We start from the raw sequence: 24,296 nt of genomic DNA, 5'->3' as shown, positions 1-24,296 counted from the left end.
ACAGAACTTCTGGAGGACAAACTCTGGCCTTTGGCTTCTTAGGGTGTGTCTAAACTGTAAGGCACAGAACACATCCCATCCTATACGGGACATGGGATATGGGAAGCACTCCTGGTCCTGCAGTTTAGATTATGATTTGACCTATTCACCGGCAAAAATGAGAAACTAACACTTCTTTTCTTTCTAGAACTTTAGGAAGGATAATTCTCATGTGCTAGAAAAGGAAAATTGTTATCATTATAAAGAAAAATTTGTGGATCTTCAGATCTCCACTTACCAGGATGGGCTGTCCCCTGAGTTATCATGCCACAATCTAATACTCTGCAGTTCCCCAAGAGGGAAGAAGGTACAGAGAAGGAAAACATCCACTCCTCCACGTTCAAACACAGATGTATCAGGATCAGTTAGATGGTGGGGCTCACTCTCTCCTTCCATTCCACAGAGAGTGAGAGTCACCTGGAAAATAAGATGGCACGATGAAGATTTGCACATCCTGGTCATACGTACAATTATTCCTCTGGAATACTCCTCCAGCTTCCATCAAACTTAAGGACTTTCTGGCTTAGGCAATGCATTGAGCTGTCCTGTTTAACAGCCTCAGGCACTCCATTGTTCATCCAGTTCCCTAAATGGGTGCACAAACTGTTCCCCCACACAGTGCCACGAATACCTTGGAGGTTGTGGCTGCGCCACGGCGGTGTCCTGTGAAAACTGTCACCAGGTACCGATACTGAGCAAAGGGGTCATTGTCTTCCAGGACTGTGATTTTCACCTGCAGAGCAACACAACACAAGCAGTGTGTCAGCTGGTCTGGAAGTGTGGATTCCTGAAAGCTGTGAGCAGGAATTTGTTGTCCTGTGAACAACGTTTACTTACCAGTAAACAGAGTTACAGGGAAGGGAGTAGAATAAGTTAAAGACTTCCTATTAACACAGCCTGGGCACGGTGGGAATTGACCTAAATACATTCAGTCTTTATTAGCTGAAGACTTACTTTGGCATCATCCTGGATGTCTTTCCTTCGAGCCCAAATAACTACAAGCACATATATCAGAAAGATGCATCCTACAGTTGTCACCACCACAGGATTTTCCACAAATGTACCAAATAGCTGTGCAGTTTTGCTGACATCTATGGCATTGGGGATGACAAGGAAGGAGCTCCCAAAGAAAGTCAGATGGTTGCACAGGCACTGTGTGCTTCTAGGATTTGTTTTTGGTCCTACCTGAAACCCACAAAAAAAAAATCCCAATAAAACATTTGGCTTTAAAATATTAGATGACTTAACAAGCAAATGAAATGACAGTGTTGAGATTGGTGAGTTAGTGCAGAGAACTGCTGTACACAAAAGAATAGTTCAAATTCCAATAAGGAACATTAATATGTAGCCAGTAACAGGCATTATAACATAATATGGCCTTGTCAAAATTTTTCATTTCTTCTTGGAAGTTCATCCCAAGAAATAGAAATGGAAATGTCATTTGAAGCTTAGTTCAATATGACTAAACTTCTTCAGTTTATTAAAACATCTCAGAATGATCTTGTTTTAAGGTGTGAGTTCAGTGCTATCATTTTACTAGGTGGTGGTTATAAGGGCTGGCTTTGAAGTGTGTAACAGAAACACTGTTTTGTTTTGCTCGACTTACATGACATCCATAGCTGTTCCAGCTCCCCTGGCGCTCATCCCAAAATACACAGCGGGATGCAAAGCAAGTGACACCTATGGTTAGCCCAGCATAGACTTTGGAATCCATTCCCATATCTTGCAAAACCATGAAATAGTAGGTTCCTCCTCCAAAAATGAGTTCTTCCGGGCTAAGAACCCAGGTGTTTGTCTCACCTTGAAGATAAACATTTTCGTTTCAATGCATGAAGAAATGCTAATTCAGAACTATGCAGCTGTATTGCATGTAATAAATAAACCAAAGAAACAGATATGAAATAATTCTTAGCAACTCATTGTTCAAAGCAGCCCACTCCTTTCTCCTGTTGGTGAACACTGCACACTAGAGACTGGAACCCTGAAGCACGACAGACTGAATCTCCTGTGAGAGGTTTCTTTCCAGCTGGACATCTGAACTCATGGGCAAGGCTCACTCTGCAAGTTCATGGGTCACTAAACATTATCTTACCTCCAGCAGCTTTCTTAGAGAACAGATGTTTTTTCATATCATAATTAGTCTCATTTGGGTGATAACCGTACCCCAAGTAGAGTATTAGTGGAATGTTGTGTTCAGATTCCAGGTAGATCACTATAGATGTGTTTTCTGAGGTAACATTGACTTGGAAAGTGCTATAATTGCCCAGATTCAACAGAATCTTATCTTCCTGAGTTGATGAAAGCCTTGGTAACATGATCTGTTTTCAAACAGAAAGACAGAGGTTTAAATACAGCAAAGCACTTTGCTCCTAGCATGCAGCCACGTGCTAGATTATCTTTGTTCATAACAGCAGGAAAGCAGGGCCAGCAAAAATATCAGCTTCAAAGTAATTTTCTTGCTAATGTCAGCTAACCTCTGAAAACATTCATTCTCACATCCATTTAAATGAAGGATAAGATACCTCCTTTTTAAGAAAAGACAGAAATATTTGTTATTTCATTCATCACATCACACAAATCCCCTCATCACAAATGCAGACAACATCATCCCATTATCTAATGTAATCTACACTGCAGCATTTGTTTTCACCTTACAGAAGATGATAACACAAATGACAGTTCATTAATGGAGAAAGGAAAAAATGGGAAAAGAGGGAGAGGGATAGAAAATAGTGGATTTACTTCAATGTTCTCTTTGAGGTTGCTGACCGGTATGATCAAGCCATCCAGACCAGTAAGACTTAGACCCCCCACTGTTCCACTGATGTCAAAACTGGTGTCACTGGAGAAAAAGGGGTTCACAGCAAAGCTCACCATCTGTCAGCAAAACATTAACAATCAGACAACTGAGATATTGTCAATATTTCATTATATTCCTACGCTAAATTGCTGAAGAGTGAAAGGTTGAGCTCAGACACAAACAGAACTGAACTTTCAAGATTTGTCTGCATTCAGATCTAAATAAGAATCTACCTTATCCCTAAGATAGGTCAACACAAACCTTCAAAATTATTTTGATTCTGAAAAGTGACGTGTACAACAATCTTTACTGTTTCCATACTCTGTAACCCTTTTTTAGCAGAGTTGGAAAAGATGCAATGAAAAAAAAATTATTGCAGGTATTATGGGGTTCTCCTGAGAGGGCCAAATCAAGCAGAGAGGCCCTTAGAAAATTTATAATAAAAATATGACAATTACATACTGTCTATTGTTCTGAGGGGAAAAAAAACACCATGTCCTAATTTAGATTAGGAAATGTGTTATTACAGCACATTTGTCTCCTGCAGGATCTGAGTGCCTCATGTATTTCTAGCTGGGATGAAGGAGGGCTGCTGCAGTTTAGTTTGAATGTGACACGGCCTCTGAGCTGTTGCATCCTCCTCAGAGCATAAGGTGTAAACAAACAGCAAATAGATTTATAGGTATTGATTCATTCCACTGCCTTCTCTGGCCGTGTAAGTGTATGTGAGGGGATGATGGGATGGGGAAGTTCAGCTTTCAGTCCTCCTTAGCTTGCTGAAACAACCTCATGCAATTAAGATAAATGAAGACTTCTTCTACCAAAAATATTTCAAATTATTGTCATGACAGGAGGGATGACTTGTGTGCTCGTGTGTTCATTGTAAAAGGAGAAAAGATTCTAAACCCATTATATTGGGAGTGTAAGTTGAATATCAGACTGAGTCAGATAAAAGCTGTTTACTTGCCCTTATATCCACTGTTTCATCATCAAGTCCTGAAACACTGAGAGAGGAAGCAGGTGGGAGAGTAAAGCTGGCAGAGCTGGAATTGGAGATGTTAATGGATGTGCCATCCATGTTTTCTGTTTGTAATCTGTCCAGTTAGGGTTGGACACAACAAAGCAGAATAAAACAGAAATAAGAAAAGAAATAGAAAATAAAGGGGGGAAAAAAACACACCAAAAAAAGACCAAACATTAAAAACATGGACTTCATAACTAGAGAAAAAGCTTTCTCTTTTCACAAGTATATTGTAGTTGCAAAACTATTTCTAACTCTGCCAGTAAATACTTTGTACAATAATCTGTCCCTGACGTAGTACTGCACATAACAGTGCCATGGAATCATCAAAAAAGGGGTGGAACTGGCATATCTGGAGAGGAAGTTGTGCCCAAGGTGTGCTTCTGTGAAAGACATACATGGTTTCTGTGTGAACATGCTCTTGGTTTGAATGCACAGTGTGAGGTGGATGAAAACCAAGCTCTCGGGGAAAAATTTAGGGATGATTATCAGGAATGGAGAATCCTTGTCAGGCTCCTCAGGATTACACTTGCTTCTGCCAAGCTGGTTACAGTTCTATATAACATGTCATTATTGGCAACTTGGAAAAGAAAAGAAACCCTTAACTGGCATGACATGAGTTTTCTACATCATTTCAAAGGGAGGTGACTACTGCCTCTCCCAGGAAATAGTAGTAAATTCTCTGCTGGTTAAAGACGACACAGCATGAGAAATTCTAAGGTGATGTTACTGGAACCCAAGCTGTTCTCACTATCAGGTAGTAATGAAGCCTCATTGCACTGTTGAAGTTGTCATTGTGCTACAATATTTAGTTGGGTGGTTCCATTTAAGCACAATGGAATTAATATTTGGAGCAAATTTGATTAACTCTCAGCTGTTACCTGTGTGTGTACATTGTGGCAGAAGGAGTGGTGAGCACTGTAGGTTCATCATCCGGGGCTTTCCCAAACAGGAGGGCACTCTGGAGATTTTCCACTGTACTCAGGAGCTGGTGTGACACCGAAATCTGGGAAAGGATTAGAGGAGGAAACTTGCAACAAAGGTACTCGGAATCATCAAGCTGCACATCATTTGTCTTTGCTTCCTTTAAATTTCAGTGTCTTCCAAAGCTGACAAACTTGGTGATGTGCTTCTTAATCTCAGAAAAAGTCATTCTATCAGCAATTCAGTTTCTCAGTTGAAACACTGCAGACAGCAAATAAATGTCTTACAGATTTTACTTTTATATTTTATTATTTATAACTTCTACACATTGATGTTTGAAGCATTACAAACATGACATCAGTCAATATATTCGTGCACTTCTGTGCATTAATGCTCTTTAGCTGCACACTTTAGTGTTTGGGTACTTGGAAAAGCAAGACCTAATTACATATCAATTGTGTGTTAGTAGTGTGTTATCTTGGGGGAGCTTGACCAGTTCATAACCTTTTCTCTAGGTTAGATTTCTTTCATGCCCTATTCCCTTGCAGTGATGAAATTACAGTATATTCAGCCCAGGGAGCACTCAGATCAATTCACATCTAGATAGGAAAGGGTAGGACAAAATAAACATGTTGCATCAGAGTGGGCTTTCTGGAAAACTGAAAGCAGGACCCAGAGTTGATTCCAGTGGTGGCAATCATGAATATTGAATACCTGTGGCTTCCTTGAGTTAAGGGGCAAAAGGAGGGGATAGAACCAAAGCTGAAAAAAAATCTTCACGTGCTTGTCATCCATTAGAGGTCATACACTGATGCTCCAGTGCCCTGTCCTGTCCAGCTTTAAATGTAACAAATCTTTAGAGGCTTCTATCCCCTTCGTTAGCAAACATTCAGTGTAACAGGTCTAAGTGGGGAGATGTTTTTTCTCATATTCAAGTCCATCATGGTGTCTCAATGAACCCTTCCCAGTGCCAATTTAAAAACACAAGAGGCAGCAGAGCTCCTCTCAAAAGCAAACATGTTCACACACAGTCCAGTACAAACTGGGCCAAACCAAAATTACCTGTTCTGCCTCTGGCACTGAAGAGTTTGCAGCTCTGATTTCTACAGAAGCTTTAAGGACGTTGCTGACTGCATTAAATAGATGGTTGGCAGCTTCCTTTAAGTTCTGATCATCTCTGCTGTCCTCTGGGTTTACAGCGAGCAAGGAAGCACTGACACCTTTCAGAGTGTTGCTGGCTTCCACCTGCATGAAAAACACAGGGAGCAGTTTAGATGTGCTGGTACCACAACTGACAGGGAAGATACTTGGAAAATACTTCTGTCATTTACTGAATATTGCAACAGCAGTAATCTCATGGCACTATTACTGGCTAAGGCTGTTTTTACTATAATTATTTGTGCTGGGGTAATACCTCCGATGCTAATAAAGATGATATACTAGATGCTATACTAAAATGAAATACAGACCTGAGAAATGCAGCCTGTTTCTACAGATTTCATCTGTAAAAAAAATCTGAAGGAAGCTGGGGAAGGATACTGCTAGGATGTACAGTAATGCAGTAAATTAGGTTATACTTTTGGGTGGTCTGTCTAAAAAATACCAGTATATTGCCAAGCACATCCATGTTTCAATCTTAGTTCCCACAAACCCTGTTGAGTTGCCAGCAAGTGATACCCTTGGCTTTGTGCCAAGTGCCAAAGCAGGATGAGTTGTACAATTTTTATTTTGTGCCTGAATGCAGCCAGTGGTTGCTTTGTGAGTGTGAAAGCACTGGCCAGCTTTTAGCCCAGGATGGTGAGGAAGCCAGGCAAGTTCACTGCAAGCTTGGACACATCCATTCCCACAGCCTGCAAACTCCAAGCAGCCTCACTGCAGGGTGAGGGCTGAACCTGAGCTATGCTCTTGTCTTGCCAAAGTCAACCACATACTGCTGAAATGCTCCCAAGCCATTGCCTGGCTCCAACCCTACAATAGATCAGAAATCAGAATAGCTCTTTTTATTGCCTGCATGTTTGGGAAACTTCCCCAGTGACAGTTTGTTCTCTCCTCCCATGTGCTCACACCTTAAGCTTAAATAGCATCATCTGCTAATAATGTCATGTTGCCAGATAAGATTCAAGAGATACTTTTGTGAGACCCATCTGCACATTTGTGCCCAGTTGCTCTGGGTGCTGCCCTGTTTCTGCCTCACTGACAGCTTGCCTGTGTGCATTTTGGGCAGTGCCTGGATCAGGGACAAATGAATGTGGGAAATTCTAGAAAAACCCCTCCTGGACAGTTTTTCTTCAGGGTTCTAAAAGTGCTTTACAAGATAAAGCATACATCCTAACATGTTTCTGACTAAAAGTTAAGGTTTCTATCTAAAAAAAATATATGAGAAATGTAATGGTCGTAGCCTGGATTGCAGAGGTTGCTGAGACAACATCTGAGAGTGGAATTTTCTTACTCTAAACAGCAAAATGTATTCCCTCCTGGTCAAAATAGACATGCTGGTAGAGTTGAAAATATGGGTAAGAAGAGACAACTGTAAGGCACTGAATCTCTTCCAAGGTCAGTGGGATGCAGTAGAGTCTCCACTGTCAGTGTGAGGAGATGGAAGATGAATTGTGTCTTACCTGTGCTGAGACAGACAGCTCTTCACTCCTGGAAGTGATTTCTTTCAACACCTCTGACATCTTAAGAGCAGCCTGCATTGATGTTACATTAACAGCAGAGAGAGTTGTCAGCATCAGCCCTCGGAGCTTGGGATGAAAAGGGATAATTAGGCAAAGGAACAAGATACTAATTAGGACTGTGCAAGTAATGCTGTATATTGACAGCCAGGCTTGCTGTAAATTATGAAGTAGAGTAAGACTCCACAACAAGGATCATTTGAACTGATATTAGGCCTAGTGACAAGATGCCACTTGCCTCAGTAATTGTATAATCATGAATTTTATGTTACCTCCCAGCACAGAGAATTCATAAGCTTCACATCCATTAAGAGCACGGAGAGTTACTTGTGAGAATTTGTACTAATGTATGTGAATGACTGTGTAAATGCCACTTGCAGAGAAAGCAGAGCTATGTGTGATTGATGTTATTCAAATAATGAATCATAATTGAAGGATACATTGCGTTTCTCTCCATCTTTTCATCTGAGGCACTCAAAGCACTGTACAAATATCAGTTTACAACTGAAATGTCAACTGGTAGCTGAAATGGCCAAGAGAAAATTACCTGCCATCTAGTGCTTTTGGGGAAAATTGGATAGGGTATTTATCCCACAGGAGAGGCCATTTTAATGATATTGAAATTGTTTGTGGAAAATTGGGTTTAAGTTAACTACTTTAGATTAATGCAATAACGAGAATTAATTATTTTACTGGTGGGTGGTAAGACAAATTTTTTATGTAGGCAAATAGTGAAAATAGCTGAAAGCTGTGCCAAACACTGAGACAGATGCTAGAAACTTGAAACCTCCATTGATTTCAGGTGGTGATATGTGAGCTTTTTATAACTTAAGAGTTGTCAAAGAATATGAAGAGTCCATTATATGACATTGTACTGCAAGAGAACAAGTGTCTGGCTGACCTCTTTTCGTGTCTTTGTCTGCAAAGACATGTTAAAGCTTTCCTCTTGGGTCTGCTGGTTAAGGACAGATGTCACTGATTTGTACAGCTGGAAAAGGCTCATGCTGTTGTTCCCATCTTTTAGAATGGTGTTTGCCTTCTCAGATACCATGCCCTGCAGGGTCAGGTTCCCATCCATCCCATCTGCAGGTCCAACCTGATGAAGAAATCAGATATGCTCTCAACATTGCCAACACTGTTATAATTACCTTTGAACAGCTTCCATGATCATCTTGATGACAGCCTAGCTACAGTGGGACATAAAACCTCATGTTCCCAGTTTTAAATGTTTTATTTTTAATGGCCTGATAAGGATTTTCTTACTGGGGCACTGGGGAAGAAGCTGGAGTTTTTTGGGGCCTACAGAGTAACTCCAGACTCACTAAATACATCTTATGCTGCCCAAGGTCCAAACAGATCATCTTTTAAACTTCTGTCCTAGAAAAAGGACAGTGGAAGATACTTCTGACTGCCTTGAGCACACAGAGAATAGTCTTTGTTAGATAGGAAAATAGTGATTATGGCACATTCAGAAGGAAGTGATATGTCAAAAAAATAGGAACAAGCTCCAAAAGTGAATCATGGGTTAGGTATCATCTTGAGAGTTCTTGAAAAAAGTAATTCCACTGTGTACCTTCACTGAAGCATTTGTTTGAACTGTATCACCAAAGGTGTTGCTAACAGTGATTGTCACATGTACAATAAAATTATTTTCCTCTTCTCCAAGTGGAAGATAGACTGGGAAGAGTTCAGGATCCGGGCTGCAGTCCAGGAGAGAGTCTGAAAGAGGAAAGAGGGGGTGAGCTACCAGACTGCAGCCAGACACCTCCTGCTCTCTGCAAACAGGGGACTCCGGGCTTGCTCTGGGCAGAGCGGGATCAGTCTCCCCACAGAGAGGGCAGGTGACACCTTTGCTTTTGCTGGTGAAGCAGCGGTGCTTGCTGGAACTGTGCAGGAGCCAAACAGTTCACCTGGGGACTTACTTGGTTTCAGGTAGAAGCAGTACGTGAGCTGCCTGTTGGGACCGGGTTGGGGTGAACCCACCGAGCCGGGAGCGCTGCAGGAGACTCTGAAGGTGGTGAGCACGGATCCCTGCTCGGGAGACACGGCACAGGCGGGGATGCCGGGCGGGGGCACGGTGCTGACAAGGTACATCCCCTCCCCGTAGCGGTGCCGAGTCACTGCTGGGAGCGGAGGGAGCAGAACGTCAGCAATGATCGTGCCCCGGCAGTACCGGGCACTCACTGTGCCTACTTAGCAACGGTGCTGCTCCTCCAGGCACCACAAACATCAGGCTGGGCCTAATTAGAAACGAAATCCTGCTACTGAACAAACCATAAGAGGAAAAGAACTATTAAAAATATAGTAATGCTTGCATTATAAAGCAAAGCTGTGTTATTTGATCAAGGTTAATATAGCTTCATTTTGGATGAGCCTTAAAGTTATTGACAGCTTGCAGTAAGATAACTGATTCTGTCCTGCTGTGCAACAGCCCAGAAAAAACTCATCTCTGCATTATTTTAAAGAACCCACATATAAAGTAACAGCTTTCAACCTGTGGACTAATTTTCCTTCATGTTTGTCAGCGAGACTGTGTGTGTGTAACGTCAGTGTGATGTCATGACAGCGGAGATTATCTCAAAGGAGTCTGAAAAGCCCTAAAACCCTGCTTGTCCCTACCTGTTACTTTAATCTGAAAAGCTTCTCCCTGTGTCTGCAAGAAGGAGCTGTTCATTCTCAGCACGGATGTGTTGCTTTGAAGCAAATTCAAAGAGTTCTGCCGGAAACCAGTCAGGCCACAGGCCAGAGGGAGGGTTGTAGACTGGAAAATCAGACAGAAAAGAAAACATGGCAGTTTTCTGGACAGCAAAAAGGCTCTTTGCTCTGCTTTCTGTTGTGATTTATCAGGAGCAGCGTAGCAGTTTGGTGCCCTTCATTATAACCCTTCCCAAACCAGGCACCCCCTTGTCTCAATCTTCACTTGTATTTTCAAAGAGTCCACTTGACAAAGTGTCCCTCTGTGGCTTTCCCTCAGGGTGGACATTTATCTTTGTGTGTGCAGTATTTCTGACAAATCTGGTGCTCTCACCTTGGTTTGGGATGTGTTATCCAAATACCAGTTATAATGCATGGCCTGGGAGTCCTTCTGTCCAGAGACACTCAAAACAACTTCATTGCTAATATTCACTGGTTTGCAGTTTGCCTCACACCTGTAAGGAAGTAAGAGGGGATTTACATGTAGTAACTGTATGAGATGTCTAGTAGAAATTTCAGACATATGGCATTTATGCCCATAGTTTCAATGAGGTTTGCATATGGAAATCTCCAACACTGAAAGGCTGTAGGGGAGTCAAAGTGTTTTGGGAAGAATATTAATCACTTAATAAAATGATTATATTCAGAAATGTGGACTGGAAAACAGCAAGACAGCATTTTTACAGCTGTAAATGGATTTACAACAATAGGTTTTCTTTACTCTAAGGGCAGTGAGGCCCTGGCACAGGTTGCCCAGAGAAGCTGTGGCTGCCCCATCCATGGATGTGTTCAAGGCCAGGTTGGATGGAGCTCTGAGCAACCTGGGCTAGTGGAAGGTGTCCCTGCCCATGCCAGAGAGGTGGAACAAGATGATCTTTAAAGTCCCTTCCAACCCAAATCATTCTGTGATTCTATGACTCTAAAAGTACATTATCACTTTATTATCACTATTATTGGTAACTGTGGCCTTGCACTATATTTGTGCAGTAATAACATTAACCCCAGTGAATACTGGGGTTTAAAAACAGACCTGATTTCCAGTTGCAGTTCTTGTTTTGCAGTCACATAGAGACACTGCTCGTCCTGCCTCTCTTCACTGCCGTGGTTTCGGACTGTAATCCTGACAGTCACTGCTGATTTCGGAGGAGGAAGGCAGGAAGGTGGGATTTGCACCTCAGATTGGTTGGTTAGGATTATCTGTTGCAGCACACATTCATTCCATGCAGGCCAGCAAGCTCCTGCACAAACATTTCCTTTATAATTAGAATAGTACCTTATAAAGGACTTTCCTACTATAGGTTTTAAAGAGCTTGATAGAACAAAAAAAGTTTCCTGAACCCAATTTATAGAGTTGGTAATCTGGGTTCAGAGTATAGGCTGACCTCTTCAAAGTAATGTATGAGGTCAAGGATAATTATGGGGACAGAACACAGATGTCCTAATCCAATTTTCAGCCAGAAATGTTTTTGCATCATGTTTAATACTAATAATTGCTGTTTTATTGAGATACATGTAGCTTGCAAATGCCTAACTATATAAGTCACTTGGGTCTAATCCTTGACTATGAGGGTGAAAGCTTAGAAAAGGCAGACCCTGAAAAATTGAAACCTCTGGGAGAAGGCAAAGCTGAGTATTATGCCATGACTAGTTTGGTGTTAACACCAGGGTAAGGTACAAGGACATTCTTCATGTACAGTGAGTGGCAAACTTTAAAGCCAGAAAACAAACTATCCTTTAGTCAGATTTTCACCACTTGATCTGACAGGACAGTGAGTTTGTTACTCATAAAGTAGAAGCTGGTGAAAAAAGTTCAGGAAAGTCACATACCACAGGACCAGAGAAAACTGGAATTACTGTTGTTGTCTGGCCAGCCAAGTGTAACAGTTGTGAAAGGATCCACGTGGCGACTTGGTTTAACATAGATTTTGGGTTCTCTTTTGTGATCCTAAATAATAATAAATGTATCAGTTAGGACAGAAGTGTGTATAACCACACACAAATCTTTATAATGAAAAAGATCTGAAAGTTTAGACCCCAAATGACTGGATGAAGATCTGTGGTTTAGATGGTCTTTCCCTGATCAGAGGTAGTTTGGAAGTAGAAGCTGTGGGAACAGAAGCAGATGGCACAGACAAATCGTGTGCTAAAATTCTCCTGAATGCAGAAGTGGCTTGGGAATGCAGGTCCCAGAAAACTAATTCCTATTAATTCTTGACATCTGGAGCAAGACTTCTAACCCTTGGACAACCCCTTGTTTTCTAGTGCACCTTCTAGTACATCTCTCTTTTATCTGACCTGGATACATTACAGTTATAGATAAAGAGAAGAGGGAGATAGCTGAGTTTGTCTTTCTGGGCAACAAACTGTAATAAACTTGGTTTAGAATTAGATTTATATTCCTCTGATGCAATATATTCCTACAGGCAATCTGTAAAGCACGATGCCTTCTTGTGAAGTATCGTATCTCCTGTTGCAGATGTCTGTCTGCCAGAGTTACAGTTACAAACTAGACCTCTAAGATGATAAAATATTCAATCTGGCATTTTTATTCTTTCAATTTGAACAGCTGCTAGCGATTGATGTATCCTTAACTTCTTAGTTTGCCATAAACTGGATTTTTTTTCATTGCAAATTTTTTTTTAATTTCAATATAGAAGTAGAAAACACTTGGAAACAATACAAAAATATATTAAATTCTGCTTGAAGGATCACCCTTCAGGGAGAGGTTTGCAATATCCAAGTAGATTAATTAAAAATTAATCTAAACAAATTTCAGCTTCCAAAACCGAATTGCTGGGAAAAGTTCATTTTCTTTAATATTTTTTTATGAACTGTAGATTGAATGCCTGCAAACACATTTGCCTCCAAGACTTTTAGTGTAGGTTTTGTGTTAAACCATTTGGGGCACAGAACACCTAGTCCCTAATCTACTAAGACATGAATACTTCTCTCCAATGTCTTATGCAGCACTTTCAATGGCAAGAAAAATTTATATGTATTTCAATTTTAAAGAAAGATCCTTGAATAATACTTACAGTTGCCTTTTGGATATTTGTTTTGTAGCTGCCTTCTTCCTTAGCAGAACCTGTTTAATGCCAAAAAGAGCAGAATATTTTAGTGCTACCTGTAAAGCTTTCAGACATCCTCAGTGAAGATGACTTAAATCCACAGGGTTTGACTACTGACACTGTGAAAGACAGGGCTGTAAGAATCAGACTCTAGAGCAGTCGAGTTAAATAGGTAAAATTGTAACAACAAGCTCATCACAGACTGTAAAGATGATCCTGATTCTTCAAACATAGTGGTGTAAATCAAAATATATTCACAGAAGGTGATGGAGTTTCATTGCTGTACAAAGAAAAATTGGGGGGAAGCACTGGGGAAGTTTCAATACAATTAGAACTAAGGTTACTTTGTTCCTGGTATAATCTGATTTTGTAAATGTAAGGATGAGCCATCTAGAAGCATTTACTGACAGCAATTATGAGACTGCTGTGATGCAAATATTTTCTGGTTTCAAAGCTGTGTCCTGAGCCATAAACTCCCCTAATTATTTCTAGGACAAACAGCAAATGAGCAATGTGTAGCATATCCAGGGTGATGCTAATTTATGACTACTTCAAAGTCAAGGAATCTGCCTTCATCAGGAAGAAGCCTCCACAAAAGTTTTCAGCACTGTTGCTGGAAGGAAAGCAATTACTAGATGCAAACCATAAATATTCCATTAAGGGCTCTGATTGCAAAAAGTGTGGTCAAAACCAGCACTGTCAGATTAATGCCATTACCTTTTTTATGGGAAGTGTTTGCCAACACAGTGATGAATCCAAGATCCAGACTCATGTTTGAGAAGGCATTCTTGGCCACCACTTTCACTAGGAAAATACCTAGAGAAGACAAATGGCCAGTTAAGAGTAGCAGTGGGACCAGTCTATCAGGTTTGGGGAATAACATCCAATTTGTATAGAAAATCCTATTCTTTTCTGTTAAGAGTTTTCAGGGGGTTTTCTGATAGGTGTCCTCTACTGGAAGGTTTTTCAAGGAACATTCCCCTTTATCTCAACTTCTGATAATCCATCTGCCTTTGTCCTAGCCCTTGCCATGCTGTTCTTTGCCAGCTGTTTGTATTATCACACAGTAAACTAGAGGTGTAAAAATATTGAAGTCCAAATGAGTTCAGGCATCTTGAGAGAGCAGCTGTCTCGTTTGAAAATTTCTGCCTCAAAGAATGGGATGTTCAGATGGGTACAGGAAGACCTAATAAAACTTTAAATATTGAATAATTTTAAAACATCAAATGAAATTATGATTAGCTTCTACTGTTCCAACCTTGGCACAGGATTGGAATAGTTCACTGGAAGATGGAATTTTTTTATCTTCTGCCACTGAATTAACTCCTAAGTACAAACTCCTTAATTTCACATTTTAAAGGCCTTGATTACTTAGTAATGGAAAGAAAATATTACTTAAAAGCTTGTTCATAATTGAGTCCAAGAAAAACTACATGTTAGAAATGGGCACACAGAAAAGCTCCCCTTTTCTTTGACATCTCTACTGAGAACTCCGCAGATTGTTAATTACTTCAGTGTAAAATGCAGAGGAGTCTAAACTTGAAATGTTACACATATGAATAAACAGGAGGAAAACACTTTGTGATCCAGGAAAATGTCCTCATTTGTACTTGAATCAGATTGTGTCAGAAAAAAATAAACCCTATGTCTTTTTACTGTGTCTTTTCCACTGCAAGGCTGGGGTGAAGCCTTTTAGCTCCCTTACAAGTCACTATGACCGTGCTGCTCGCACTGCTCTGCACACCAAGTTTAGCAGTCAGAAAAGCCACCAAATTCAGCTGTACTTTTTTGTCCCCCAGCCCAGGATGCTGTGAGCCTTTCTGTGAGCTCTACTGAGCTGTGAGTGTTTGGGAAGCACAGGAGGTGTCAGTGCTGTACCTTCCGAGTGCAGGGGAACCACGTACGTCCGAGGTTCCCCACGAGGACCATCCTCCGTGTGAGAGTGAGTTCCGTTCGATCCCATCACCTCAAACGTCACCTCAGCTGGGGCACCACGAGACACAGAGACATTCACCTCCAAATTCTCCCCCAGCTGCAGAGTGTGGGAAGCCAATGCAGCCTGAAGCCCAGATATTGGCTCAACTAAGTGAACAGCAAAAGTCTCGGAGATCTCTGACGCCGTCGTGTTGCTGGATGCTCGGATTTCCAGCTGATGTATCCCTGGGCCTAGCAGCTCTTGAGAGGCACTGTCCAGTGTCAGGTTATGAGGGGCAATTCCTTCCTTTATGCTGGATTCAGCCAGTGTTATGTTATCTGCTGACATAATGTAGGTCACTCCATTGCCTGCAAAAACACACACCGAAATTTCTCACAGCTTGTGTAATAGGCCAACCAATTCCAGCTGCTTTGTGCAGCACTCCAGTATTTATGCAGGAGTCACAAGAACTGCAGCAATGCAGTCTTTTTTAATAAAGTCACTTTAGGTGACATTATTGAAGTCTATCATGTGTTTCCTGCTGGTACTATTTGGGCAGCCAAGAGAATTCATACACTACTGAATTTTATTTTTTCTGCATAAATGTGGCTTCCAGAAACGTGAAGTGAGAAAGAAATGTACACCAGCAAATGTGCCCAGCTCAGCATGGAATCCTCTTACCCTCAATCAGAGAAGCATTTCTGTGAATTTCTAACTTCAAATACAGGAACATTCTGACTGGCATCCTGGGGATTTATGTGACTAAAGTTAGAGTTCATGCTCTGACAGAGCTCATGCTCTGTCAGCTTTGTGAATAGGAAAAAATCATTCATACTTATGTTTTAGGTGGTGAAATACCTCTGAGAAAGAAGCCCTACAATGCAGCTGAGAGCATTCAGCTGCAGGAATGAGAGGGAAAGCATTCTCTAAAAAGAAGGATTGCTTTGCATAATGAAAATCTTGCTTCTGTCCCATGGGTGGCATAATATTTATCCTGCCCTTGAAATTATGCAGAGAAATTACCCTCACCTCCATTGAGTTCCACTTGAATCCACAACACCTCCCCATACAGTGCACGGCAGTGAGAGCTGTTCCCAGTTTCATACTGGCTGTAGCACCCAGTAATGCTCAGTTGATCCATCTTATCTTGGACAGTCACCTGCCTCTGTGCCATCACGTGCCATTCACTGGTGGTGCATTCCACAAAAACAGTGAACTCTCCAGGGGAGGAGTATCTGTATGTGATGTTGCTGACCAGCCTGGAATAGGAAGAGAACAGCTGCTTGTTGTGGAAGCCTGTCCTGGGAAGTCCTTCACCCTACATGGTAACACTGGTCACATTCCCAAATTTCTGACCTGGCTCAGCAATCCTGCAATCACTGTAATCCCTTGTTTATTTGCATAGAATTTGTGGGGTTGAAGATTGTCCCCTTCTTTCATCTATGGTGTTATTAGGGCTGTATATCAGGGTGGTCATTCCCAAAGCACATCTATAAGGGTTGGTACATTTTGTTGTCAAGTAGGGAGATGACAGGTTTCAGGTGCAGCTGCTTCTGTCCTTGCCCATGCCAGCAAAAATGTCTCTTCACTCCTGGGTCTGGTGCAGCTCCAGTCAGGACAGCAGTGGGAGGTGAATGGCTGTGAGGGTTGCTATTGTCACTAACACACGTAGGGAGATGGTGCAAAGAGCCCAAGGATATCCTTCCTGAATTACAAACACCATGGAAGGCAAAGCAGTAATATTCCCAACACTCTTCTCTCTGAACTCCTTAGATTCTTACCACGGTATCACCCAGTAAATGCAAAGATCAGGACATATCACCTCTGATAATGCATATTTTTCATTAGGTGTTTAAACAAAGAAACAGGTTTCACTCTAACTAGACTTCCAAAACATGCCAAAGACAAGATCAGACCAGAAAAGGCAATTCCTGTAAGAGTGGGTATCAGACTGGACACAGAACACAGGTGAGCATGTCTGTGAGCTATTGAGTAGGTGAAGTGCTTCCCATAAAACCAGCAAGCCTCTGCTTACAGCTGGCAAATATATTTTACATAAAGGCTCGCTATTAAAGATTTTCTTTTCAAGTTCTTTACAGCTACAGGCCTGTGTCTGTAGCTCTGAAAGAAAGTTTACTATTTCTAGTACATTAATTCTTTTTGGTTTTCATTCTTGTACTCTTCGTTTTCCTAGTTACTCACGTAGGATTCCATCAGTAGATAAATAAATTTCTAGAGCCCTTCTCTGTCATTCTCAGCACTTGGACAGAATCTGATTTTTAAATCCAACAGAAAAAGGGTTGATCTCTTAAAGACAGAATTTTTATGCAGTTGAAAAAAAAAATAAGAAGTCCAGAATGTCCTTGTTGTATTTTAAATGTTATCAAAAAATACTCTTTAAAGTTAAGAAAATAATGTTTGCATGTTCCTTGGCAATTACTGACATGTTTTCAGTAATTTTGAGCCTTAGGATCTGGAATAAATTCTCTTAGAACTAGGAAACACTTGTTATAATAAACAGAAGAAATATTGTGGTTGGCAGCTTGACATAAAATTTTGTAGCAATTTCAAAAGAGGGTTCTGCAGATCCAAGTGTCTTGTAGTTATGGCCTATTATTAATCTACATAGTTTTTAACATATCATTTATGAGACTGGGAACATTCAATAAAGTGCAAGCAATGAAATGTAGTGTTTGTGTGATGATACAGGAAGGATATATCTTACGTTGGAGGGTAGTAAGGATCAATAGTGTGACCATCTCCAGTGCTGATGGTACAGGACAGGTTGCCAGAGTATGGTGAGAGCAGCCAGTTCAGACTGACCGTGATATTTTCAAAGACAAAACATGAATCTGTCACAACCAGCTGCAGACCTGTAAAACAGAATGAAGAACTCCATGCCAGTGTTTGCCTGCATTTCTTACGTAATTTAATTCATTTTCATGCATTGAGAGCCAGCCTGCTCCAAAACAGAGTTGATGCTGCTGCTGATTTGTGTGTGTTGGTGGTGTGACAGGGAGCTGATTCTTTTCCATACCTGCTGGTCAAGATTCCTGTTGGACATAATTTCATTCTAGTGTGTTTTATGTGTCTGGATTTCCAAGCTTTGTATTCTATCTTTGTATTCTATCCAAACCCCTCTACATTTTCATGCTTATTTTTAGTGGTCACTGCTATTCCAGTTTCTTCCCTGAGGATGGAGCAGTGATTTTTAAGATAAATATCAATGGTCACAATGTTCCAGCACAGAGCAGGGCAGGCTTTTGGTGTTGCCAGCCCCCTCCCTCTTACCTTCCTTGCAGTGGTATTGAATAGACAAATAGCTTCCCCAAGCTGGACAAGGATCTCCAAAGAAAGTGCCATCTGCTGTCACCTGGCAGGCCTGGAGACCGTGACACTGGCCTGGAAAGAAGGAGAGCTTTATATCAACTGGTGGGTTTTGTCTTTGACTGTCACAACAGAGGAACAAAAAGCAGAGGAGAAGCAGTACCATGTCACTGAGTTCTAGACAAACTTCCACATCACTTTGGCTGCAGTGTGTTGCTTAATGCCTGGTGTTTCTTAGCACCATTTTATTTTATTGGAATAAAGCTGAGTTAGAGCAGGTAAAAAGCCCAAAGAATCCCCACAGGGATGGATCATAGTCACTGTTTAGTCTGGGAAGCAGCAGAGCCCTTGGCCCCAGCGGGCTGGGTGCTCCACACATGGAAGGGAGCAGCAGGTCCCTCCTGCCCTCATGTTCCTGTGGGTGTCAACCCTCCTGGGTTGGAGTTGGGTTTGTCTGGATGTGTCCTCTTCCCATCTCTGCCAACCCTGGCATCTCCCACTGAGCTTGTCAGGGAGTAATGTGCCCACATACTTCTTCACACTGCGAGAGGAGCCAGGTTCTCCATTTGCTCCTCCTCCCCTTCTCAGAATCTTTGTTCCTCCCAGAGTCCCTCTTTCCATCCAGCCTCCTGTAGGAACCTCCTCCCTGTCAGTTCTCTGTGACTCCCTTCATTTTAGGAATAATCCACTTTCCCATTCACAAACTCCACTGAAATACAAGATGAAGTACTTCAGGGACCAGGAACTTTGGCACATACTCTCTGTTCCTGACAAGCAATGAATGCCATAAATTACCTGCTACTTCATCTTTGACACTGATCCAGCTGCAGCCTTCGTCTGTATCCTCCTGGAGTGGAGTCTCAGACACACAGTAATGAGGGGTCTTCCGTCCATAGAAGCTCTCTCCAATTTGAATAACTTCTCCAGATCCACACTGCACAGTGGCATTGTAATTATCACAAGCAATGCTCTGGCCAGATTCTAGTAGGAAAAAAAAATAAAAATCTAACTTTTTGCATTTCTGAAAAATCCTGCTACAGTTCTACTGCATGTCCCCTTTTTTTGTTTCTCTTTCTTCCCTTTTCTCCCTTCTAAGCTAAACAATTAAGAAAATGAAAAAAAAAACCCACTCAAATAATAACTAATTTTTTTTTTTAAAGTCAAAATTAATAGATTTATGCTTTAACTGCCTTAAACAAAACATTGAGGACATTTTCAAAAAACAAAAATATTTTAATCTAAAAAGTAAACTTTTTTTGGGGGAAAAGTCTTAGCATTTTTTTGACTTGCAGTACTGGAAGGTTTAAAGTTACTCTTTCCTTCCGAAAGAGCCTTGTGGCGGTGTGTGATTTGCATAATCTTCAGGTAATTGCTGAGGAGAATAGTTTGCATATTAAGTATGGGACCTGATCCCATTTCTGCTACAGAGACACCTTTGTTCCTGTGTGATATTTGACTGACTTCATTCAGCAGGACTGCTCAGATGAGTAAGGTCATAGCTCTAAATGCATACACCTCATTCTTTGATTAATCTAGGACAGTTAATTATCTGTCAGAATTCTTAGTATCCTGTAGTAATCAGGATACTTAATACCCTGAAGAGGAGGATGTGAAAGACTGCTCCCATATGGGAGTGTTGTAAAAGAATGTTTTTGTTTCAGCTGTCCCAGGTTTAAATAAGTTGTCCTCCAGTTGCTGTTTGGATCATTCCCCTCAGGTCCCTCTATTAACTGTGCCAGTGTGTGCACACTGCAATAATTGTGTGCTATTGTTATTTAAAGGCTAAGGCTAAGCCTGGCTGTAACTATAGCAACATGATCAGTTTACAGATTAGAGCTCTCTAAATAAGCTTGAAAAATAACTTGCTGTTAAATTCTAGTCCAGACTATTACCTCGTGCATTTTTTTGGTTCTTTACTTTATATAAAGATTTCCTGCAGTATTTGCTGTCTCAGCAACTTTTACATGGAAAGGTGCACAAAACCTGATTTGCATTCCTATGTACAGACCCTGGTTCAATACACACATATTTACTACAATAAATTGCTAACCCACAGAGCACCAAATGGTAGAATTGAAATAATAAGAAACACAAATAATGCTCGGGTTGATGGGCAAAGAAAGGATGAAGACAGAACGCTGTCTGCTCAGTTGACTGTGCACATATTCCTAGCTCAGATGATCAAGTAGACAAGTTCCCAGGCATCAGAGAGATTAAATTCAAATATTGGTACTATATGGAGCCACTATTCATTTCAGTGTTCGTGAGCACCAAGCTCACAGTAGCCATGTATGAAGCTGTGAAGCACCACTACATCCATTTTACAGAAAAACTGAGGCACTGTCAAGTTATGGGAATTTCCAAACATTTATCACCCAGAGAAGCTAATGAAAATATTTCCCATTTCTTTGGGATATTGGATCTAATTCCTTGCATGCAAAGCTGGTAAAAGAGGACTCTTTTACTCATGTGTGAATGCACGTGGGCTGGAGATACTGAAAACAAGGCTATAATTGCCTCAACAATCTGGTTTCCTGGGTAGTGGAATGATGGATGTAGTGTAGGATATTGTTGCCCAATAATGCAAACTCTCTTTGAATTTAATGGGCTCTAAGTCAGATCCTATGGTAACAGATGATAGTTTCCTTGCAAGCAGACAGTTGTCTACCGTGGCTGTAATGGAAAAATAATTTTAGTCTGTTTTTGCAAGGAAAATAAGCTTAAGGGATTGTGCTGTCTGCCAATTTCCTCTCCCCCAATCATTTTTAATGTTAGTCATCTTCAGCCAAATTTGATATAAACCTCAAAACACCCTAAAATTTCATGAAAAGCAATTGCTAGGGAGAAGAGAAAGAGCTACATCATCACTTCTATTAGGACTAGGGATTATAACCCTGTTTATCTGTTCCACAGTGTGGGATTCCACTGGCCAACCCATACAGCTGGAGCTCTGGGGCAGCTGCAGAGCTGCAGGGGAGGGAGCTGAGGGAATGAAAAGTATTTGCAGAGGTGGGACATGCTGGGGATTTGGGAGTGAACTGGGAGTGTTGAGGAGGAGGGCAGGGAGGGGATGTGGAACAGAAAATCAGGAGAGGAAATAAAACATTATTAGCTTTGCTTATTGCAGAACAACTTGGTATTAATGTCAGAAGTAGAAGAGTGCTGGACCAGGGCAGCAGCACTTCTAGGGCTTGTGGAAACCTGTACTTGCATACTTGATTCAAAGTCTTTTTATATTAGTGAGCCCACAGCCAGACTGTCCTTCCAGTGCTTATGACCTCGGTTCTAGTTACAGTTTAAAGTACTTATGTGCAAAGTGCGAGGAACACAAATTCCCCTCATATCTATATGTTGAAGGGGATGATATTGCAGGCATTCCTTTCCAGGACTGTTTGTTCCAAGGCACAATCTAAGGGACACGATGTCTGTAGATTTTCTGCCTGAGCACTAAAATGCCATCAGGAAGCACAGGTTCCTGTCTGGTTCCTTAACCCAGGGATGCCCTTGAACTTCACCTCATGGAGGGGTCTAGGAAGAAACAGGAAAAACCTGCTCTCACTTTTGCTCACTCCAGGCTGCCAGGAGTGGTTTCTCTGGAAGCCTGGCTGTATTTTTGCTTCAGTTACAAATGGAAATTATTTTGGCACACATTTATGATCAAGAGTGTCTTTACAGGGCAGTCATACAGGTCCCACCTCGCTCAGGTGCTGTGGGGATGTGGGAGTTTATTCTTGCAACCATGCTTTAAAGTAGCCAGCTGATGTCCTCTGTGGTCATGGACAGCTACACATGAGATTCACTCTCAGACCCATCTCTGCTTCACTAGCCCTCTGCTGGCACCCTGGACCTCAACAGTGGGTTGCTGAGCACCTGCATCTCCCAATGATTTCTGGGTTCTTCTTTCTTTGGATCAAGTCTTACGACAGCACACTGGAAAAAGAGCAACTGCTGGGGTTATATTTTGCTTGTTTGCATTTAATAAGATTGATGAAGTTATTGCCCAGGTACTTAGAAAGCAACAAGGCAATTTATGCCCAGTTGTGCTATTCCAGCTCTTGTGTATCTTACCAAACTCACAAATGAAGTCAAATTCCTGGCTGCAATTTTCAGTCACACCCCACTGATACTTGGCATTCTTCAGGATGTACCCACATGTAGATGAGATGGAAGATGGCTGATCCTTGTACCAGTTAGTGTAGCTTATATTTGAAGTGTCCAGCCAAATCATCGACCCTGTGAACAAAGAAATTGTGTCCTGAATGTTTATTTTCTACAGTAATTCAATTAAGAGCCTGCAGAGCAGGATTGTAGCCCTGCTCCTACTGAAGAGGTGATTTAGTCTGGGTAAGGATCTTCAATTACATTTTATATTGAACCTGATACAATCATTAAAACAGACACTGCCACTTTGTCCTGTGATCCCAGCCTCAAGATTCCACCCTTTCGCTTGCATCAGGCCTTGCAGCACTTCCTTGTGGGATGAATTGGCTCAGCCTGCTCTTCCACTGGAGACCTAACCCAGCACTTTTGTTTCACTGGGTCAGCAGCTGATCTAATAAACCACGTGTTCACACAACCACAAGACCCAGTGGAAAGGGGGATAATATGCAACTGGGAAGTGAAGCAGGCAATTAAAAACATCTTACTATAGATCTGAAGATACAGCAACAAAAGACAGAGGCTTCTCAGCAGATATCTACAGAGGGACTGATTGCATTTTCTACCATGTAAAGAAAGCATCACGGGCTGATACAGATTTAAAGATGTGATTCTAAAACCACCTACCGTCAGTAGTTTCGTTCTGGAAGGAGTTTGAGATCAGTCCTATCCACCACTCCTGATCCTCAGCAATATGTTTTTGCAAAAACTCTTGAGTTTCCTCATTTTGAATAAAGACAAGGTGCCCTCCTCCTCTCTCACACCAGCTCTGGGCACTTGTGAAGGTTTGTTGGAGTCTCACAAACTCGTAGCAGGAACGGTTGAAAGCTTGCTGGTACTTTGAGCAGGGGATTCCTTCATCATCAGTTGCTTCCTCCCCAGCCAAGCATCCAGCAAGAGAAACCAGAACTGCAATCCCCAACCACATTCCCAGCTCAGTGCCCCGTGTGGCACTCGTCCTGCTTACCACACCACCACTCCTTTTGCTGCCTTCTTCAAAAACTTGAGATGTCATCCCTGTCACGTCATCAGCATTCCTCCCCTTTGCTGCTTCCCACAGCAGCAGCAACAGAGCATGGAACGGGTTGCTTGCAATATTTAATGGTGATTGTGTCTGAGGAGACACACAACAGGTGCTGGTGCTAAGCCACTGCAAGGGCCTTGTGAGGCCCATTGTGCAAATGTCACATCCCAGGCGGGATCAGTTTGAAGGGAACACATTAAAGCATTGCTTTCCTCATGAGCAGACAAGATAAAGTTGATATATGCTGCTGTTGGACACGTGGGAAAGTGAGATAAAGCTCCTCCATCAAAGGCATCATTGTGCAAACGTTAAAGCTGGAGGTCTTTCTAACAACAACAACGAGATACAATAATAGGAATGAGAGGAGAATGAGGAAAGTGAGCAAAGCAAGGAGTTATGAGATGAGAAAACACATACTGCTCCTCTAGATACAATTTAAAAATTTTAAAACTATTTAATGGGTTTGCATTGCTTTATTTTTAACAATTGTTGTTTGAGGTGCTTCTTTTGGATGCTAATGCAATGTCTATCATTATTGAATCGTATTCATCCTGCCCACCTGTTTACACATATGCAGGTTAATCTCAGCTGTTCCAAGAAAGTTTCATTTTGAACTGTTGTTGTCTTAGAATTCCACACCTCAAGTGAAAT

At 41.5% G+C, this 24,296-nt stretch overlaps 1 protein-coding gene across 1 annotated transcript in view; it reads right to left on the bottom strand.

The window, feature by feature from the left end:
- The window catches only part of PKD1L2 (polycystin 1 like 2), a 38,511-nt gene extending 14,716 nt beyond the window's left edge, over positions 1-23,795 (bottom strand). The window contains exons 1-27 of the mRNA XM_017820954.1: positions 23,249-23,795; positions 22,532-22,696; positions 19,259-19,444; positions 18,428-18,538; positions 17,862-18,009; positions 16,166-16,395; positions 15,100-15,504; positions 13,865-14,037; positions 13,278-13,371; positions 13,189-13,238; positions 11,981-12,098; positions 11,184-11,391; positions 10,488-10,608; positions 10,079-10,220; positions 9,382-9,582; positions 9,033-9,178; positions 8,361-8,555; positions 7,403-7,528; positions 5,847-6,029; positions 4,742-4,866; positions 3,807-3,843; positions 2,782-2,916; positions 2,132-2,357; positions 1,646-1,839; positions 994-1,224; positions 671-772; positions 278-456 (exon numbers count right to left, since the gene is read on the bottom strand). Coding sequence (XP_017676443.1) covers positions 278-456; positions 671-772; positions 994-1,224; positions 1,646-1,839; positions 2,132-2,357; positions 2,782-2,916; positions 3,807-3,843; positions 4,742-4,866; positions 5,847-6,029; positions 7,403-7,528; positions 8,361-8,555; positions 9,033-9,178; positions 9,382-9,582; positions 10,079-10,220; positions 10,488-10,608; positions 11,184-11,391; positions 11,981-12,098; positions 13,189-13,238; positions 13,278-13,371; positions 13,865-14,037; positions 15,100-15,504; positions 16,166-16,395; positions 17,862-18,009; positions 18,428-18,538; positions 19,259-19,444; positions 22,532-22,696; positions 23,249-23,795 — 4,778 coding nt within the window. The remainder of the gene's footprint in view (positions 1-277; positions 457-670; positions 773-993; positions 1,225-1,645; positions 1,840-2,131; positions 2,358-2,781; positions 2,917-3,806; positions 3,844-4,741; positions 4,867-5,846; positions 6,030-7,402; positions 7,529-8,360; positions 8,556-9,032; positions 9,179-9,381; positions 9,583-10,078; positions 10,221-10,487; positions 10,609-11,183; positions 11,392-11,980; positions 12,099-13,188; positions 13,239-13,277; positions 13,372-13,864; positions 14,038-15,099; positions 15,505-16,165; positions 16,396-17,861; positions 18,010-18,427; positions 18,539-19,258; positions 19,445-22,531; positions 22,697-23,248) is intronic.
- Between the last annotated feature and the right edge of the window lie 501 nt (positions 23,796-24,296).

The sequence above is a fragment of the Lepidothrix coronata genome, unplaced genomic scaffold (assembly GCF_001604755.1).
Source record: "Lepidothrix coronata isolate B3197 unplaced genomic scaffold, Lepidothrix_coronata-1.0 Scaffold87, whole genome shotgun sequence".
Classification (NCBI taxonomy): domain Eukaryota; kingdom Metazoa; phylum Chordata; class Aves; order Passeriformes; family Pipridae; genus Lepidothrix; species Lepidothrix coronata.
This window is presented reverse-complemented; position numbering and strand designations above follow the sequence as displayed.